General features: G+C 39.4%; 1 protein-coding gene across 1 annotated transcript in view; it reads right to left on the bottom strand.

Moving 5' to 3' along the window:
* otogl (otogelin-like) overlaps positions 1-21983 on the bottom strand; it is a 164528-nt gene that overhangs the window by 130218 nt on the left and 12327 nt on the right. The window contains exons 6-16 of the mRNA XM_059976457.1: positions 20054-20152; positions 19576-19730; positions 19365-19486; positions 16712-16917; positions 14723-14850; positions 12507-12613; positions 12286-12392; positions 10770-10895; positions 8356-8464; positions 8053-8099; positions 7425-7570 (exon numbers count right to left, since the gene is read on the bottom strand). Of these exons, the coding sequence (XP_059832440.1) occupies positions 7425-7570; positions 8053-8099; positions 8356-8464; positions 10770-10895; positions 12286-12392; positions 12507-12613; positions 14723-14850; positions 16712-16917; positions 19365-19486; positions 19576-19730; positions 20054-20152 (1352 nt within the window). The remainder of the gene's footprint in view (positions 1-7424; positions 7571-8052; positions 8100-8355; positions 8465-10769; positions 10896-12285; positions 12393-12506; positions 12614-14722; positions 14851-16711; positions 16918-19364; positions 19487-19575; positions 19731-20053; positions 20153-21983) is intronic.

The raw sequence follows: 21983 nt of genomic DNA, 5'->3' as shown, positions 1-21983 counted from the left end.
TGACCAGATTACAAAGTGCTTTTGTGAAACTGGCAACTCTATTGCAAAGCATTACTCCTCGCACAGGAACTTTTAAGGTAACAACCAGTATACAGAATGTTTCTTTGATTCCTACAATATTAACTTCATTGTCCTCTTGTACAATTCTGAAGAATTCCCTTACATCATTTAAATTGCAAGTAAATCTAGTAAAGCTAGCAGAGTTGTAAGATTTTGGATTGTGGACTGCTCATTTGTGCTCTGGGTAATCCACTGAACAAGGATAGAATCAGCTACAGACAAAGAGCATCAAGTAATCCAATGGATAAATACATTTTCCTTCATTCCAAAGTATAAATATCATTTAAGATCTGTTGAACTATAGTTAATTGTTGTGATTCTAATCATCAATATCATCCTCAGTAGAAAACATAGCAAATATGATGTACCATAATAATGTTATCATACATTTTGTTTAGTCTGTCTCTAGCAAAGAACTATTTAAGGAAATACTTAAGGTTTGAACAGAAATAAAAACCAGAGATGCACTAGAATTAAGATGAAGCATCTGATCCAGGTGCTAGAACCCTCTGTATATGGATGAGAACTAAAGGAATAAATATTATTACATGAGATATTAATAGATATTAACCTCATAGGAAAGGCAGATGAGCTCAGGGCATGGAGCAACAGCTGGAAATATGATAATTGCAGCCATTAGTGAGACTTGGTTGCAGGAGGGGCAGGACTGACAGCTCAATATTCCAGGGTTTTGTTCTTTTAGTGGGAAAGACAATAGGAGGAGGGGTGGTGTTACTGATGAGGGAAAATGGCATAGCAGCGCTTCATCAGAACTGATTGCAGAACTTATCTAGTGAGGCATTATATGGAACATAGAAATCTACAGCACATTACAGGCCCTTCGGTCCACAAAGTTGTGCCAACAATGCAACCTACTCTAGAAACTCTAGAATTTCCCTAGCACATAGCCTTCTGATTTTCTATCATGGGTCAAACTGAGGAATAAGAAAGGTTAATGTGGCTATATTACAGACTACCCAATAGTCCAAGAGATATAGAGGGATAAATCTGTAGAGAGATCACAGACTGTTGCAAGAAACATAAGGTTGTTATAGTAGGTGATTTTAATTTTACACATATTGACTGAACTCCCACACCATAAGATTGCTCGATGGAATAGTTTATCAAATGTGTTCAGGAATGTGTCCTTAGTCAGTACACAGAAATCCCAACTAGAGAGAGTGTGATATCTGCTGTCAGGAAAGAGACAGAGCAGGTAACAGAATTTGTGTAGGGTAACACTTTGTGATCGCAATGCCATGAGTTTCAAAGTAAATATGCAAAAGGATAGGTCTGGTCCATGGATTGAGATTCCAGATTGGAGAAAGGCCAATTTTGATGGTATAAGAAAGAATCTGGCAAGTGTGGATAGGTACAGGCTGTTTTCTGCCAAAGGTGTACTAGGTAAGTGAGGGGCCTTCAGAAGTGAAACTTCTGAGAGTACAAAGCTTGCATGTGCCTGTCAGAACAAAAGATAAAGATAAAAGGTGTAGGGAACCTTGATTTTCAAGAGATATTGAGCTCCCGGTTAAGAAAAACAAGGAGGTGTATAACAGCTGTAGGCAGGTAGGAGCAAATGAGGTGTTTATGGAGTATAAGAAAAGCAAGAAAACACTTAAGAAATGCTGCAAGTAAGTTAACATAAAAAGGATTGCAAGCGAAGAATTGGCCCTCCGAAAGATGAGAATGGTAATCTATGTGTGGAGTCAGAAGAGATGGGAAAGATCTTAAACAAATTCTTTTGCATCTGCATTTACTCAGAAGATGGACACAAAGTCTATAGAAGTTAGGCAAAGTGGCATCAACTCCATGGACCCAATACAGATTGCAGAGGAGGAGGTGTTTGCTATCCGGAGACAAATCAGGGCAGATAAATCCTCAGGGCCAGACAAGGTACTTCCTTGGACCCTTGGCAATGCCAGGGCCTTAGCAGAAATATTTAAATCATCCTTAGCAAAAGGAGATTTACCAGAGGGTTGGAGAGTAATCAATGTGAAAGAAAGCCTCTAAGCAGAAACCAGAAAATTATAGGGTGATGAGTCTGACATCAGTTGTGGGAAAGTTATTGGAAGATATTCTAAAGGACCAGGTATTTCAGTATTTGGTTAGATATGGACTGATTAAGGATAGTCAACATGGCTTTGTGTGTGGTACGTCAGGTCTAACCAATCTTATTGAGTTTTCTGAGAAAGTTACCTGGAAAGTTTATGAAAGCGAGGCAGTAGATGTTGTCTGCATACACTTTAGCAAGGCATTTGACAAGGTCCCGCATGGGAGGTTGGTCAAAAAGGTTCAGTTACTCGGCATTCAAGATGAGGTAATAAACATTGGCTTGGTGGGAGAAGCCAGAGAGTGGTAATAGAGGGTTGCCTCTCTGACTGGAGGCCTGTGACCAATGGAGTGCCACAGGGATTAGTGCTGGATTTGTTGTTGTTTGTTATCTATATCAATGATCTGGATGATAACGTGGTTAACTAGTTCCGCAAATTTGTGAATGACTCCAAGATTGGGGGTGTAGTGGACAGCGGGGAAGGCTATCATAGCTTGCAGAGGGATCTGGATCAGCTGGAAAAATGGGCTGGAAGATACCAGATGGAATTTAATGCAGACAAGTGTGAGGTTTTGCACTTCAGTAGGACCAACCATGGTAGGTCTTACACAGTGAGCGGTTTGGCACTGAGAGGTGTGGTAGAACAAAGGGATCTGGGAATATAGGTACATAATTTGTTGGAAGTTACATAACAGGTAGATAGGGTTGTAAAGGAAGCTCTTGGCCTTTATAAATCAAAGTACAGAATACAGGAGATGGGATGTCATGTAGAAGTTGTAGAAGACATTGGTGAGGCTTAATTTGGAGTATTACATGCAGTTTTGGTAACCTACCTGCAGGAAAGATACAAGTAAGGTCGAAAGAGTACAGAGAAAATTTACAAGGATGTTGCCAGGTTTGGCAGACCTGAATTATAGGGAAAGATTGAATAGTTTAGGACTTATTCCTTAGAATGCAGAAGATTGAGGGGAAATTTGATAGAGGTATACAAAATTGTGAGGGGTATAGATAGGGTAAATTCAAGCAGGCTTCTTTTTCCACTGAGGTTGAGTGGAACTACAACCAGAGGTCATGGGTTAAGGGTGAAAGGTGAAAAGTTTAAGGGGAATATGAGTGGAATCTTCTTCACTCAGAGGGACATGAGAGTGTGGAATGAACTGTCAGCACAAGTGGTGCATACAAGCTCGATTTCAACGTTGAAGTGAAGTTTGGATAGGTATATGGTCGGTAGGGTTATGGAGGGTTATTGTCCCTGTGCAGGTCAATGGGAGTAGGGAGTTTAAATGGTTTCAGCATGGACTAGATGGACTGTTTCTGTGTTGTACTTTTCTATGACTATGACATTTTCATCACAACTGGGAAAGCAATGAGCTTTGTAGAGTGCATTAATTTTGCTGTTGATGTTGGTGACTTCAATTAACCATAATAAACTGGGAAGTACAAAAAGTAGGTGCAACAGAGAGGTAAACATGATCATGGACACAATAATGTATTGTTACCGGAGCAATGAGTCAAATGACCTATGTGAAAGTGGGGTATTAGGTCTCATATTAAGTAACAAGTAGGAGATGATGGAGCAGAGCAGATTTGGCACCATTGCAGTTTAAGCTTCATATTGTAAATGAAAACAATAGAATCATTCAACTTCAGAAAGTCGAATTTTGAGCCTTTAGACAAGAGAGCTGCAATTTAAAGTGAAAATAACTGAAATGAAATCACTATACGAGTTTTCAAGTGGCTTAGCTTCAATAGCTTTCTGGGAGAGAGAGATCCAGATTTCAAGTGAACAATGAGTGCTAAGGAGTACGTGTGCTGGAAAAATATACTGACTGTCCTGTTGTTCAACAACTCATCACTACGCAAGAAGGAAACCTTTAGCCAGAGAGTGGTGAATCTGTGAAATTTGTTGCCACAGGTGGCTGCAGAGGCCAAGTCATTGACAATAGACAATAGGTGCAGGAGTAGGCCGTTCGGCCCTTCGAGCCAGCACCGCCATTCAATGTGATCATGGCTGATCATCCACAGTCAGTACCCTGTTCCTGCGTTCTCCGCATATAACTTGACTATCTTTAAGAGCTCTATCTAACTCTTTCTTGAAAGCATCCAGAGAATTGGCCTCCATTGCCTTCTGAGGCAGAGCATTCCATAGATCCACAACTCTCTGGGTGAAAAAGTTTTTCCTCAACTCTGTTCTAAATGGCCTATCCCTTATTCTTAAACGGTGGCCTTTGGTTCTGCACTACCCCAACATCAGGAACATGTTTCCTGCCTCTAGCGTGTCCAATCCCTTAATAATCTTATATGTTTCAATCAGATCCCCTCTCATCCTTCTCTTCATCCTTCATTGAGTATATTTAGGCAGAGGGTAGTAGATTATTGATTAGTCAGGGCATGAAGGGATACAGGGAGGTGGCAGGAGATTGGGGCTGAGAGGGAAAATGGATCAGCCATGATGAAATGGCGGAGCAGACTCGATGGGCCAAATGGCCTAATTCTGCTCCTGTATCTAATGGTCTTATAAGTACAGAGCTACAAAATCAGGACAGATGCTAGTTGTCCTAGAATGAGTAACTCGCCTTCTGATACCTCAATACCTTTCTGCTCTTTGTAAAGCATGGCCGGTGTGCACTTCACTTAATGAGTTCAAAGCCAATCACTCTCAAAAAGCTCAAGATGACAAAGCTGCCCAGGTGATGAGCATCCATCACCTATTCTAAGCATTCATTCCTCTCCATCACCAACAGACAGTGACTGCATTGTGCAGCCTTTGCAAAATGCACTGTGATTACTCACCAACAGCACCTCCCAAACTCACAACCTCTATCAAGTAGCACAAGGCCAGCAGGTGAATGGAACACCACCACCTGCTGGCTCCCCTCCAAATGCAATGCCAATGCTGACCTGGAGATATTCTACAGATCCCCCATCACCCTGGAACTTCCTGTCCTATCTCACTGCAGAGGTCTCCTCACCACAGGTTTGTTGCCTCCTTCTCAAGTAATGGGCAATAAATATTGACCTCACCAGTGACATTCATCCCCTAATATCCTGAGTGCTTTACCCTCCTGATTGCAGCTTGTACTTCCACCAGTTTACAGAGAAATGAAAATATTTGATCTGATAGGTACTAACAAAATGGATTCCAAGAAACTCTGATCTGCTATAAGACCATAAAATGTAGGAACAGAGTTAGGCCATTTGGCCCATTAAGACTGTTCCACCATTCCAACATGGCTGACTTATTATCTCTCTCACCCATTCTCCTGTCTTCTCCCTGTTGCCTTTGTTGACCTTTCTAATTAAAGACCTATCAACCTCTGCTTTAAACATTTCCAATGACATGGCTTCCACAGCTGTCTGTGACAATGAATTCCACAGATTCACCACCTTCTGGCCTAAGATATTTCTCTTCATCTCTGTTCTGAAGGGGCATCCTTGTATGCTGAGGATGTGCCCTCTGGTCCCAGCTTTCCCCACAGTAGGAAACATCTTCTCCGCATCCACTCTGTATAGGCCTTTCAATATTCAATAGGCTTCAATAAGAGCCCCCTCATTCTTCTAAACAGCAGTGAGTACAGGCCCAGAGCCATCAAAAGCACCCCGTTATCTTTCTTGAGCTCTCTTTTCTTCAGAACCATCACAGATTATTCAAATGACCTTTTGTTAGAGGTCAGTAGGCTGAATTGTTTCCATTATCTAAGTATTTTATTTTATACCAATAAATGTGTGGTCGTACCATTGTTCTCCCATACTAAAGGATTTATGCTGTATCATTCTAGCTGCACCTCTCAAGATATATTATTTTTATTCCTCATAAGTACATCAAAACATAAGGTAAATGCATCATTTGCATCAAATCAAACCAGCTAGGATTGCCCTGTGCAGCCCACAAGTATTGCCAGACTTATAGTGGCAACAAAGCACGCCTACAATTTACCAATACTAACTGTACATCTTTAGAATGTGGGAGGAAACCAGGGCTCTCAAAGAAAACCCATGCAATCATAGGAAGTACGTACAAACTCCTTACATCAAGTGGCAGGAATTGAACCTTGATTTTATATCAGGTGTTATGACGCATTGCACTAACCGCTATGCTACTGTGTACGTTCCCCCAAGAGGACCACAACCTTGCCGTGGTTTGGAGGTTTGCATGCCTCAATGACCCACAGGGCTATGCTAGCTGGAGTCAGGACTTTATGCTCTGGCTCTTGGTAGGATCACCCATGCCAAAATGGTCAAAGGGTAGAGGGCAGACCAAGAGTGGTCTGCCACTCCTCTAGGTGTGGGGGTTCAGCTCAGGGCTAACAACCGCGACTGCCCAAACAAAATTGTTTCAGAAACAGCAATGAAGAATCCTCCATCTGAGTGCGATGGTATTCCTGAGTCTCCACCCAGGACTTGAATGACTGACAGCAGTGAAAACCGAGAGGAAGCTATTGGAATGATGAAAGAAGCTCTGAGCATCGCCAGAGATGGACGACCTTCATTGCTGCCCTAAATGCCAGTGTTGTAATGGGCAGTAAGTAAGTACCATATATGTTAATTGCTGTCATCAAGTTTCATTTCAGCAAGTTATCTTCAGGTCTGAATCCTATGCAACATCATATGGCCTGCCTTTAGCTGTTTACATTCCTTTTGGTGAGTTTGTCAAAAAGACTGCCCAAAGCCAATGTGAGCAGAAGAAATGGAAAATCTCAAGAGAAGACGGAAAAGCCATTTGAGGCTTTGGCTGGTGCAGACAGGCCACATAAATTTCTTACTCTCTTCTGCTCCCTTACTTTTGAATGCTGTCACGACTACAAAGGATGATCTCAGTATTAAGAGAGATTAGAAACAAATTCTATCTTACTCCTGGATTTTAATGAACCAAATGTTATTTTTTTCAAAGTATTGATAAAATGCTACATTCTTAGTTTGTTTGGAATGTTTTAATTTCCTGCCTAAAGGTTTCAAAAACATTCATGCCAACAAAAGTATATTTAGAAATATGGTCACCCTGAGCCAACAGCTCAAGTAATTTAACTACAAATTAATTCAGTTTAAAGTTATTTGAAATAGATGACAGCTTTGGTGTCTTGGAAGTTACCAACTGACCAGATTACAAAGTACTTTTGTGAAACTGAAGACTCCATTGCAAAACATATAATAACTACCTGGCTTGTTAGTGGTCATTTTACATAGCACGATTGTACTCTCGTATTTCCTACGGTAAAGGTAGGAAAGAATACAGAAGGAATTTCAATATTACAAGAATTTTTAACACTACGTTTACAACTTTTCAATCATGTAAAAAAAAATATTATTGTGTTACCTGACCACAAGGTGTATTTTGTAATGTCACAGTAAACTGGTTACTTCTGGGGCTCTTTACAAAGATGTACTGACAAGTGCCAAGAAAGGTAAAAATCCGACCATCAAAGGTGGTAAAATGCATGTCTCCTGTGACTGAGCATTCAGCTGGAAGAAAGGAGTGTTTGTTACGTTCTCAATTTGGAATCTCAAGTCTTTCATATCCTCGCGCTACTCCAAAGCTTCTGACAACCAATGAATAATTTGAGTGAATCATAGACAAGAGTCTGAAGACCACCAAATCCCCAAACACAACTGAAGCCTTTACTTCAGCTCTTCCACAGCTTTTTGATTTAATATTCAATCCCAAAGAAGCAGTTCCTTATTATTGCTCTGGATTGTTAGCCGAAATGACATGATCAACTTCTGGAGAGAGAAATTTCAGAGTTGGTGGGAGTGCTACTAAGAAACCAAACTAATACTTAAGAAAAATAATTTTCCTTCAATATCAGATTTGATAAGATAGTTTAAATTTATTGCTCATTATTAATCCACCTGATTAGACAATTTGGAAACTTATTCTAAAGTGGAATGTTTTGTCAACATGTTAGAAGATAATCAAACACATTATATCACAGGAAGCATGTTACCTGGGCAATCGCTGTCTGTACAATTCCAAACACCACCTCTGCAAACACTGTAAATATTAAACAGGTTTTGTTAACATTTAGTGATTATATATGATTACAGTATATAAATATACAAAAGAATCTCATGATTTACTTTAATAAATATAGAGAAAAATATTTAATGACCTTAAAAATAATGAAGCATAAATCAATAGAAAAGTTGATACATATTTAAAAGGAAAAATCATGTTGTAATTTTTCATTTTTACCATTCCTCAAAATATACTTAACACCAGTATGTTAGTCCTCTGTGCAGTAACATACCACATATTGCAACCCTCTTGTAAATGCGATCCAATGGGATAGACTATGCCATGGAATACACATGGACAATTAGATACTGATATACACGTTCCATTCTCCAGGACAAGTCCTAAACAAAATTAGAAAAGAACACACAAAATAATTACTTATTGCCTTAATTTGATGCCATGGATACAATTGCAAAATCTGCAGGAACTTCCATGTGCTGAAGAGATTGTGCAAGCATTAGTAATGATCTTTCAAGAAACACTAGATTCTAGAACCATTCTGTAGGATTGGAAAATTGCAAATGTATCTCTACTCATTAAGAAGTGGGGGGACAGGAAATTACAAGCCAGATAGCCTGTCTTCAGTGGTTCAGAAGATGTTGGAGTCCATTATTAAGTTTCAGGGTTTCAGGGTGCTTGGCAGGGTATGTTAAAGTAGGCCCATGGTTTCCTTAAGGGGCAATCTTGCCTGATAACTTTCAGGAAATAATGGGCAGAGAAGACAAAAGAGAGTCAGCGAATGTTGTTTACTTGAATTTTCAGAAGGCCTTTGACAAGGTGCTGCACTTGAGGCAGCTTACAAGGTAAGAACTCATGGCACTGTAGGAAAGATACTAGGATGGTTCAAAGATTGGCTGATTGGCAGTGATGCACCATCAATTTTATTGACTGGAAGAAGGAACAAGCAGTGGTTGACCACCATACGACATCCTGGAGACTGAGAGGCCGGGCTCAGGCCTTGATCACCTTTATACAGGCGTCTGTGGGAGGAGCCACAGGAGCAGTCAGCAGGGGGCATGTCCAGACAGGCACACGTAGTTCACCGCAAGCAGGAGGCAAAGAGTCAGCGTAAAGGGAGCCTATTCAGGTTGGCTGTTGCTAACAAGTATGTGCTCTGTAGGGGTCAGTATTGGGAGCACTTCTTTTCACCTTATATGTCAACAATTCGGATGATGGATTTATGGCTTTGTGACGGAGTTTACAGATGATGGAAAGATAGATGGAGGGGCAGGTAGTATTGAAGAAGTAATGAGTCTGCAGAAGGACTTGGACAGAATTGGAGAATGGGCAAACTGGCAAATGGAATATGGTGTAGTGAAATGTATAATCATGCATTTTGATATAAGGAATAAAGGCATAAACTGTTTTCTAAATGGAATAACAAAAAACAGAGATACAAATTGACTTGCTAGTCCTTTTAAGGATTCCTCAAAGGTTAACTTGCAGGTTGAGTCGATGGCAAGGAAGCCAATTACAATGTTAGCATTGATTTCAAGAGGTCTAGTATATAAGAGCAAAGATGTGAAGGTGAAACTTTATAAGGCATTGGTCAGACTGTTCTTGGAGTACGGTGAGCAGTTTTGGGTCCCTTATCTACAAAAAGATGTGCTAGCATTGGAGACATTCCAGAGGAGGTTCATGAAAATTGTTCTGGGAATGAAAGGGTTAACATACAAGGAGTGTTTTATGACTCTGGGCCTGTACTCACTGGAGTTTAAAGTAAGTGAGGAGTCATCTCATTGAAACCCATCATACATTGAAAGGCCTGGACAGTGTGGATGTGTAGAGGATGTTTCCTATAGTGGGTGAGCCTAGGACCACCAGAGGGCACAGCCTCAGAATAGAGAGATGTCCATTTAGAACAGAGATAAGAGGGACTATCTTTAGTCGGGAAGAGGCGAATCTGTGGAATTCATTGCCGCAAATGGTTGTGGAGAAAGTCATTGAGTATAATTAAAGCAGAGGTTGATAGGTTCCTGGTCCAGTCTGAAAGGCAGAAATTTCCAATGGTACGTTGGTCATTCTGAGAACCTAATCCATTCTGAGGGCAACTTAATTCAATTTGAACACGATTGGAACTTTGTGCCGATTTTGACCAAATAACACCTAAAACAGATCAATCCAATTTACTGGAATGTCTGTAAACCTCTGTTTTTAAATATTAAAATTTTAAAATTTAAAATTTTTTAAATATTAAAATATTAAAATTTTAAATTTAAAATATTCATGCTTGTGTTAATCACATATTTGAACATCTAGAGTGGTATTAATGGCCTAAAGTGAAGGGAAATCTAGAGTTTCTTTCTGGTAGTGATGAAGCAACTGAACCACTGACACCAATGCTGCATTGACATACAAAAACTAAAAGAAATAAATACAGTTAGCTGATATAAACATTGTATTACACTGCTAATCTGAATTTCGTCTCACAACTTCTCTTATGGTGAGTTTATTTAGGCTTTTGAATGAATTTGGAGAGCAGCAAAATTATGCAAAGGAAACCAGAAAATCAAGCTACATCAAAGTGTCTCTCTCCCAGATTCAATACTAGTTATGTGCTGTCATTCTTGGCCAGGGATCGCTCATGACAATAGAAAACAGAAACTTTTTACTTAATTGACATTTTTAAAAAGGGAATGTTCTTACCATCAGGGCAATAACATCCATCCAGGCAGTGTAAGCTACTCCCCAAGCACTCCTTTTCAAATGTACAAGTTGGTGGACAACAGCTAATACAGTCACGATGAACAAATCTATCTTCACACTGATAAACTGAAATAAAGTAAAAATTCAACACAAAAGTTTTGATGCAGCATAATTTATAGAAAATAGAAACTGATAATATGCAGAGGATGATGCAATGCCTTATGCTGACATTACATACATCATCAGTTAAAAATTACATCCTGTCAGCTGTGAGTCACAGTATTGCAATTAAAATGGTACATGGTTCTTCTAAATTTTCTCTTCATTATAGAAATACATACTACCTAGATGAAATATTAATCAGTCTTTACCATAGACAATAGTGTTATTTTGTAAATCTGTTTCCCGTTCTTCAAGTAACAGGACAATATCATGCTCCACATTTGGAATGAAAAGGATTTCTGATACTATTACAATGGTAGATCACTTTCATAAAATATTCAAAAATGCAATGAAGCAACTGGGGAAGTTTGTTTTTCAAGCTCTTGTTATAGACTGATCTAAACATTGTATTACATTGCTAAGTTATTGTGACGTTATTACCAAGCAGGCACCCATGTCCTACTATATCATATTGTGTCCATACACCAGGATACAGACAGGATGGTATACATTAAAGCTGCAAATCAGATCTTCACCATTACTTGGCAAACTCCTTACAGGCAGCAGCAGGAATTGAACCTGGGTCACAGTTACTGGGAAGTGTTGTGCTACGTTCTTTCATGGGGTGCCACAAACCCCACAAATTTAAGTCTGACCATTCCCACAGACTGACAACACACTCCCTCACAACGAAAGCATATCCAAGAAGGTGCTGCTAAATGTCTCAAGTAACTAACCACTGTACTGCATTAAATGGTCAAACAAAATCTACTTGGTTTACATATAAAGCAAAAAAAATCCTTGCTGTGTATTTTTCTGGAATGTTCACTGAGAGATCATATCATATCATTATCATCACTACATGCCACGTCATATGACATGGGCAATCATGGTCTATCACCATGTTCGTTCTTGACAAATTCTACACAAGCAGTTTGTCAGTGCCTTCTTCTGAGCAGTGTCTTCACAAGGTGAGTGACCTCAGCCATTATCAATACTCTTCAGAGATTGTCCGCCTGGCGTCAGTGGTCACATAATCAGGACTTGTGATATGCACCAGATGCTCATACAGTCATTCACCTCCTGCTCCCACAGCTTCATGTGACCCTGATCTTATTAAGCCACGGGTCAGGTGGTGGATGTTCACATGAGCAGCTGGTCCAATGAGAAGTCCTAGTTTGGAAGGGGTAAGCAGGTGTTTCACATTGCCCAAAGGTGACTGGCAGGCTAGCGGAGGGAAGGAGCACCTTACACCTCCTTTGGTAGAGACAGATCTCCATGCCACCACCCATATTATACAAGCATGGTTTAAAAGTCAAATGCAGTTGTATGTAAAACAATAAAATTAACTTACTACAAGCAGGAAAATCATCTCTCCAGTCTGCAATGGGGTAGCCTGCATGAGAACATGCCCTGGCATACTCCTTTAACGCACGACAATGAGTTTCAGAATCATCCAACCTGTTCAAAGGAACAGTAAACCTCCTTAACATGCAGCATATAGCATATTAGCTTAAACATGTAACTTTTTTATTCAATTAACCGTAATAAGTGTAGTTACACTTCGATACTTACTCGCACAGATCATTAATACAACTGGCGACATATGAATTAGGCTGAACATTTTCACGACAAGTGAAAAAAGGGAAACCCAGTAGAGCTTCACATTTTGCAATGATATCCTGAAATAAATTGAAAAGAATCACATTGAATAATTATTCTGCACTATTTTTCCAAAACATTTGTACAGGAATAAAGGTTATAATCATGAACACTTAGTTGACAAGTCATCTATGATTAGGCTGCGACTGTCAATTGTAAAATGCAAAGCAAATCAGCATATGGTGCTAAATTCTTCCATATGCTTTCTTATAGAGTCCTGAAGGAGGGTCTCGGCCTGAAACCTTGACTCTTTATTCACTTCCATAGATGCTGCCCGACCTGCTGAGTTCCTCCAGCATTTTGTGTGTTGCTTTGGATTTCCAGAGCCTGCAGAATTTCTCGTGTGTGTGTCTTCCTGATACTTTTAACTTTATTTTGATAAGATTAAAACATTCCCATTTGGTAATTCAATCTAAAACTAATGACATAGAGAGCCTTACTTTGTGCCCCGTTGGCTTGCTGGGCAGGCATCATACTCTGAATGCATCATATTAAAATTAGAGCCAAGGTCAGTTGTTAATGTTGTTCCATTCGGCGCCTTGTGGTGCATCAGGTCACAACCTTGCCATTTCTTTAGCATTTTATCTGATTTTTACGGGACCAAGTTGCTACCTCAACGCTCAACCCAGTATGGATGGAAAGCAAGCAAAGAGCTGGCCGGATTCGAACCCATGATCCACTCGCCCTGAAATCCAGTGTGGATGCTACTACACCACCAGCCGACTAAGGTCAATTCGGTGTAGAAACTATTCAAAGAGCTGAGTAGCTTCTATAGATGTATAGCGGAGAGTATGTTGACTGGCTGCATCACAGCCTGATAGAGAATCAACAATTTGACAAGCAGTAGTGGAAACATCCCAGCCTATCATGGGTAAAGCTCTCCCAACCAAAGAGCACATCTACATGAAATGCTGTTGCAGGGAAGTAGCATCCATCATCAGAGACCCCCAGCACCCAGGTCGTGCTCTCTGCTCACCGCTGCCATCAGGAAGAAGGTACAGGAGCCTCAGGACTCTCACCACCAGGTTCAGGAAAAGTTACTACTCCTCAACCATCAGGCTCTTGAACAAAAGGGAATAACTTCACTTGTCCCATCATTGAAATGTTCTCACAATCTGTGGACTCACTTTCAAGGATGCTTCATCTCAAGTTCTCAATATTTATTGCTTATTTATTTTATTATTATTATTATTATTATTATTACTATTTCTTCATTTTTTATTTACTCGGTTTGTTGCCTTCTGCACTGTGGTTGAACACCCTCACTGGACAGTTTTTTCATTGATTCTGTTATGCTTATCATTCTATAGATTTGTTGAGTATTCCCGCAAGAAAATGAACCTCAGGGTTGTATATCGTGGTATATATGTACTTTGATAATAAAATTTACTTTGATCCATTTTCCACATCAGAAGGTTTGACCCTCAAACAAAAATCATTGCCTATCAAATTAACTCTGACCCTTTCTGTTACAATAGGTTTAATGTGGTACTTTTCTAGTTTTCTGTATCTGTGTCATCCCAGTAGATCCATATTAATCTCATAAAGAACATACAATATTAGAAACATAGAAACATAGAAAATAGGTGCAGGAGTAGGCCATTCGGCCCTTCGAGACTGCACCACCATTCAATATTATCATGGCTGATCATCCAACTCAGAACCCTGTACCTGCTTTCTCTCCATACCCCCGATCCCTTTAGCCACAAAAGCCATATCTAACTCCCTCTTAAATATAGCCAATGAACCAGCCTCAACTGTTTCCTGTGGCAGAGAATTCCACAGATTCACCACTCTCTGTGTGAAGAAGTTTGTCCTCATCTCTGTCCTAAAAGGCTTCCCTTTTATCCTTAAACTGTGACCCCTCGTTCTGGACTTCCCCAACATCAGAAACAATCTTCCTGCATCTAGCCTGTCCAATCCCTTTAGAATTTTATTCTTTCTATAATAGAAACCCCAGTGTATTATTTGAACCCAATGCCGGAATTGAACTATAAGCTACAGAATCATGAATAATTCTAGTACAGAAGACATTTCAGTATTTAGATACTATATTTCAATGCAGTATTATAATATTCAGGATTGCAGAGGTCCTAAATGTTTGTAAAAGTAATTCAGACTGCACTAACATTAATTGTTGCTCCTTTATACCGGCATGGGCTAGGGAAATCAATTGGAACAGATTCACATGGGGAATCGAAAGGAGACTGTGACATCCAGCTGTTTCCAAAGACTGCAATATCCTCAGTCAGCATACCTGTAGAAACAACAGGTGTATCTTCATGAGGTTAATACAATATATTACATTTTATTGTCTGAAGGATCACTGCAAAAATTGATACGTACTCACTTCCACCCAAGTCCTAACTTCTGTAAGAAAATGTCATATACACAAAATTAATCAGTGCTAATAAATCAGAAAACAACATACAAACCATCACAAGCAAAGGGCTAGTGGACAGAAAAATACTAAATATAAAGATGAGCATTTAGAGGCATGGACTTATAGAAAAGTACAGCACAAAAGCAGGCATTTCAGCCCATCTAGTCTGTGCGGAACCATTAAAACTGCCTACTCCCATCAACCTTCACCGGGACCATAGCCCTCAAAACCCCTACCATCCATGTACCTCTCCAAATTTTCTTGCCATTATACTCAAAGTACTCTAGCCGTTGATAAAATCGCAATGACTCTATGAATTCTATAGAGCCTAGTTTGCACATAACAAGGTTATTTAATTTGCTACCAACACCTAAACTTACATAAACTTAAAAAGCACTGCAAATACACAACTGACATTAAATCAAATATCACCATTTTCAAATAAATCTGTAATGCAAAAATAAAATGGATATTTATATAAGGCATATTGTTCAATGCCACACCAGACACACTACCTTTGTTAGTTTCATTATTGAGTATATCTACATTCAGAAAGGTAAGTTACATGTTAGATATTCAGACCATTATCCTTGATCTTATCAACACTCTCAGGGGACCAGGCACAGAAATTCCCAGACACATCTCAAAGACAAGCAAGGATATTCCTTTGTTATTCATCCAAATGTTTATTCTGCAACCAATTTAGCTAAAATAGATAACCTGGACATGCATCTCATTATCCTCTGGGAATGCTCCTGCACAGAAAATTCTGACTCACATTTCCCCACTTCATGACATTGATGACATCTTAGCTGCTTCAATTCTAGGATGGATTGAGATAGTCAAAGGTCGTTAAGGCCCCATACAAATAGAAAATCTTTCCTTCCAGATTCCTGCAGATTGATTAGATCTGTTCTGCTAAGCAGAGACTTTAAGAACATGTTTCTAATTCACCTGCCAAGTGATCCATTTAATAGTACACTTGTTCATATCTAAATTCAAACAGTATGCTGCATGACACTTGAATGAGATTTTTATTTCTACACGGCCTGTGATCACATTTGACTACTTACATTGGATGCTTTACTAGAAATCTGAGATGCGGGTTTACAGTAAGAACGAAGTGAAGGTTTAAAAGTTTTTCATTGTGCTGCTCTCAAAGTCAACACATTTTATGAGCAGTCAATCTCACAATGCTCTAATTCAGTTGTATTATGATTCAAACTATTTTTAATGGGCTTCACAATCAGAGAGTTGAATACCTTGAAAAAAAATAACCTTTCTATTCAGGAGTTCCCAACCTTCTTTTATGCCATGGACCCTAACCATTAACCGTGGTGTCCGTTGACCCCAGGTTGGGAACCACTGTTTCTATTAACGTTAGATGAAATGTCATCTTGATGCTTGATCTTGAGAATCCAGGTTGAGAATGCAGGTATTCTCCTGCACTTTTCCCATATCCGGAGATCAAAACCTTAGTCCGTCCATCAGGATATGCACTGCTCCAATGCAGAAAGGAAGCATTTACTAGTTGTTCTAGCCATATTTTATTTTGGCAAAAAAAAAAGGAATGAAGATTAAAAATTTGCTTAAAGTTTAAGTCCTCTGTTTCTGCAAATTTCTTAAGAAGCCATGTAAGAGCAATCACATGTTCAATGTTAATCTTCTGTGAAGAGACTGTGGATGTAATGTGCGTTTTAAGAAAAGGAAACCATAACCAGCAAGGAATGCTTACTATAGCTTGTGTTGAGATCATCAGACATATCTCCATTGTAATTACCACATAGACCACAGGGTTTGCCATTGTGTTTCTCTGTAAGCTTGATATAAACACCAGAGAGCCCATCCCATGCCAAGGAAAATCCAAATGTTGTCTTAACAAGTATGTAATCAGCCAGGCGCTCAAAGAATGCATGCCCAATCGTCTGAGGCAAGGGCAATCTGAAAGAAAGGCAACGGTAAATAAATAATAATGCTAACTAATTTTAGTGACTAATGGAATTAGAAAATACTTAACTTGTCTAAAGTCACATTCAATAAAATCGAAACACGAGGAAATCTGCAGATGCTGGAATTTCAAGCAACACACACAAAATGCTGGTGGAATGCAGCAGGCCAGGCAGCATCTATAGGGAGAAGCGCTGTCAACGTTTCAGCCTGAGGTCAACTGTGCTTCTCCCTGTTGATGCTGCCTGGCCTGCTGCACAATGCATTTTGTGTTTAATAAATTCTGCTTCTTTTTATCTATATCATGAATTATCCAATCACTGATCCCTGTATCACCGGATATCAGCCTACTGTAACAGGTATATATCAAATCGAATTGATGAGCAATCTATGTCCCTGTATCCAAGTGATCTATCTCAAAATGATGAATAATCAAGGTCTATTGATGGCTTATCATTTATAATATATTGTCAGTGTAGTTCATGTACAGTATGATGAACTTCAATCCTGAGAATGTGTAAGTCATTCAGGATGCTTGCAATGATAAAATCCTTGAAATTATACAAAAGCTACAAATGGTGATGAGATCCAAAACTATTAAATCCTAGACTAACATATTTATTCCTTAATGAGATATAATTTCTGTGGCCTCAGTGCTCTTTTTTTTGGAACAGGATGAATGATAACTGAATTTTTGGATCAAATTTCCGGCCCTTTGAAACTCAGTATGCATTGAGAGGACAAAGCACAACATTAATGGATCGGTTGGCATGGTTAAGCAGAACCACAATATTATGGTCTGTTGGAGCTTCTGTCTGATCCATACATGAGGAAAGGTAACAAGACTGGGGCTGGGAGCAGTGGGGCTAAATATTTGGGAGCAAAGACAAGAAGGGTGTTACAAAGGAGGCTAACAGAATAAGGGATTGGAGGGAAGGGAGAGGAGACTAAGCTCCCAAGATAGAATTTCTCGGCAACTACAGTCCTGTGCAAAAGTCTTAGCCACGTATACATATATAGCTAGAGTGCCTAAGACTTTTGCACAATACTGTATTTGGAGTGAAGAGCGAGCTTGTAAATCTGGCAGGAGCAAAGGACATTGGGAATGGCAAGGGTAGAGTGCAGGAGGGGTGTGGGACAGGTGGCAGAGAGGGAATGCCAGGGACAAGGGTTGGCACAGTTACAGACACACCCAGCCCAAAGACACCAAGCAAGGTTATTTGATTCCATACAATTAGTTTATTGATCATAATTCTGCAGAGCTTCCTATTCCTTCCCTCTTCCCTTCCCATTTTCTCAACCATGAGTCCCTTCTCCCTGCCCTTTCCCACTCTCCATCCACAGTGGAGACATTTCAGAATCAGGTTTATTATCACTCACTTATGTCATGAAATTTGTTTCTTTTTGTGGCAGCAACACATTGCAGTACACAAAATTACTACAGTACTATAGTCTTAGCATCTTAGCTATATATATGTGCCTAAGACTTCTGCACAGTACCGTATGTTACAACATTTTCAAGTTCAATTAATATTGTAGCATGAGGCTACTCTACTGTTACTGAAGAAATTAAACAAATATTTTGAAACTAACCTAAATCAACATAACAAACATCAAATAGTGAAATAAATTACAAATGACCTGATCCACTGTAACATTATATTTAGTGAGACAACTTTACCCATGAAATATTTATCTTTATAGCCTTTCTATCAGTCCATTGTTCTGTAATGTAGTAAGTATAACTGACATTTTCCATGTAAGATAGAGGAAATTCTGTTAATGTTGGGCTTTGTGTCTCTCACCAAAGATGAGACAAAAATTGTTTCAAAACTGCAAATGTAATTGGAATGCCAAGTCATACTTGCACCATTTTAGCAGATCACAATAGACCTCTGCCTGGTAAATGGGACTGCAGTCCTCCCAAAGTCTCCAATAAATAAATGTATTTCTAAACAGAAGATCATAGCAAACAAAAGGAAAAGCCAAGTGGCTCCTCAACCTTCCCTTGGCATTCCTCAAAGCATGGAGTGGTTCATAGTAGCACAAATGGTTAAGTTATGAAAGCAAAAACTTCTGAGAAAAACTCAACAGGCCTAAAAGCATTTCTGGAAAGAGTAAAAGTCCTGATGAAGGCTCTCAGCCCAAAACATTGACTGTTTATTTGTTTTCATAGATGCTGCCTGGCCTACTGACTTCCTCCCATTTCTAGCATCTGCAGTTTCTCTGGTTTTCTTTAAATGGCCAAGTTACTGGACAAATATTCAGAAAACTGACTCTTGATCATTGGACAATGCATTTCAGAAGAGGAAATTTCCTTCCTTACCAATTTATAGCATACAATGTGGTCACATTGAGTGTGTTGCAATTTTATTTTATTTCATATTTGCACAGCAGAAATCTATTTTTCTCAAAGAGTTATGCTTCTGTAAGAATTGTACCTGGTTCTTCCTTTTGTAACTGAATGACCAAGAATAGTTATTTCTTCTTCATTTGGGAAAAATAAGCTTAAAGCCCTGGAGCAAGAGTAATGTGAAGATGTGCACTCTGCATTGTTGTGTATCTGAATAAAAAGAAGCAAAACAATAAGATAAATGGAACTATGTGACAAGATGTGCAAGTAATTGTTCAATAGACTCAGATACATCATACCTCCACCATATACTGAGGCTCTGTTCTCCTACAGTCTTTTGCAAGAATATAAGAGCATTTCCCAGGAAAATAAAAATAAAGACCATCGAAAGTTTCAAAATGATATTGGCCCCAGGACTTGCATATTCCTTCTCTGTCTTCTCCAAGATTGGGAACTAAGGAAACACAAATTGAAAAGTTTGATTATAAGCAAATATGGCTGTGGCTGAAAAGGGAATTCTGCCCCAGTTGTCTGATTTATGCAATCTTTTACTTTATGGAGTGAATAACTTCCCCAAATTCAAATAGTTAATTCAGATGTACTCATTAAATATACAGATAAATAACATAAATCCTGTATTTTATATATGAAACAACTTGACACTATTATAACCAGCATGAAGAATTAGAATAGAGTATTGTAATTTAAGGATACTTTCTTGTGTTTCAAGAAATTGTAAATATTCTGGCTTTCCTCCAAAATATACTTTGCACTGACCTGTCTGACAACGACTTCCATTGGCCTGGCGCTCAGTGCAGTCACATGTATCATCCCCACTGCAAAAGCCACCATTGAGACAATCACGTGAACAAACACCTGCAAGTCCAAAGAATTGTTCATTTTGCAGAAATGGTCACAAATACCAAAAAATTAGGTACAACATAACATCCCAAATTATTTTAACTGTTTTTAAGAAAGTGCTCAAAGAGTTTGGCAATTCAAGTAGCATCTATGTGAGGAGAAACTGAGCACTCTTTCGGAAAATGCCAGGAACATAGTTCAGGACTTGGCCCTCTGCCTTTTCCGCCATCTAATGAAGAAATGGCTGATGTAACTGTGGTGAACTATGTGCCTGTCTGGACACGCCCCCTGCTGACTGCTCCTGTGGCTCCTCCCACTGGCCCCTGTATAAAGGAGATCGAGGTCTAATTCTCTGCCTCATTCTCCAGGATGTAATATGATGGTCACTCACTGCTGGTTTCTTCTTCAGTCAATAAAGGCCGATATCTCGCCATACGTCTCAGAGTGAGTTATTGATGGTGCATCAGTAACAAAATGCCATAAATAAAGATACACTCATATCCTTTATTAGGTTGGTTAACACAAATGTATGAGTTTCAGAGTTAAAATGAGCAATTCCATAATACCATAAGACTATAAAATCTAGGAGCAGAATTGGGCCATTTGGCCTATCGAGTCTGCTCCACAATTTCATCATGGCTGATCCAATTTTCCTCTCAGCCCCTGTCTCCTGTCTCCCTGTATCCCTTCATGCCCTGACCAGTTAAGAACCTATCAACCTCTGCCTTAAATATACATAAAGACGTCCTCCACAACTGCGTGTGACAAAGAATTCCAGATTCACCACTTTCTAGCTAAAGAAATTCCTCCTCATCTCCATTCTAAAAGAAAGCCCTTCTATTCTGAGGTTGTGTCCTCTGAGACTCTCCCACCTTAGGAAAAATCATCTCCAGATCCACTCTATCAAGGCCTTTCACCATTCAATAGGTTTCAATGAGATCACCCCTCTTTCTTCTGAATTCTAGTGAATACAGGCCCAAAGCCATCAAACATTCCTCATGTGACAAGCCATTCAATCCTGGAATCATTTTCATGAACCTCCTTTGAACCCTCTTCGGTTTCAGCACATCCTTTCTAAGGGGCCCAAAACTGCTTTATAAAGTCTCAACATTACATCCTTGATTTTATATCCTACTCCTCTTGAAATGAACGCTAACATTGCTTTTGCTTTCTTTATCACAGACTCAACCTGCAAATTAACCTTTAGGGAATCCTGCCCAAGAACTCCCAAGTCCCTTTGCACCTCAGTTCTTTTGTATTTTCTCTCCATTTAAAAACTAGTCAACCTTTTCATTTCTTCTCCCAAAGTGCATTGACCATATACTTCCTGGCACTGTATTCCATCTGCTATTTCTTTGCCCGTTCTCCTCATCTGTCGAAGTCTTTCTGTAGCCTCTCTACTTCCTCAAAACTATCTGTCACTCCACCTACCTTCATATTGTCTGCAAACTTTGCAACAAAGCCTTCAAATCCATCATCCAAGTCATTGACATACAATATAAAAAGAATCGGTTGCAACACAGACCCCTGTGGAACACCACTTGTCACCGGTAGCCAAACAGAAAAGGCTCCCTTTATCCTCCTATCAATCCTGCTTTATCCACATTAGAATCTTTGCTGTAATAACATGGGCTTGTAGCTTGTTATGCCGCCTCATGTGTGGCAGTTTGTCACGGGCTTTCTGAAAATCCAAGTACACAACATCAATCGATTTTCCTTTGTATACCCTGCTTGCTGTTTCCAACAGATTTGTCAGGCTAGACTCTTCCTTGAGGAAACCGTGGTGATGACAGCCTATTTTATCATGTATCTCCAAGCACCCTGAGACCTCATCCTTGATAATCAA

Source organism: Hypanus sabinus, chromosome 8 (assembly GCF_030144855.1).
Source record: "Hypanus sabinus isolate sHypSab1 chromosome 8, sHypSab1.hap1, whole genome shotgun sequence".
In the NCBI taxonomy this organism is placed as follows: Eukaryota; Metazoa; Chordata; class Chondrichthyes; order Myliobatiformes; family Dasyatidae; genus Hypanus; species Hypanus sabinus.
Note: the sequence above shows the minus strand (reverse complement) of the source record. Positions and strands in the feature narration are given on the sequence as shown.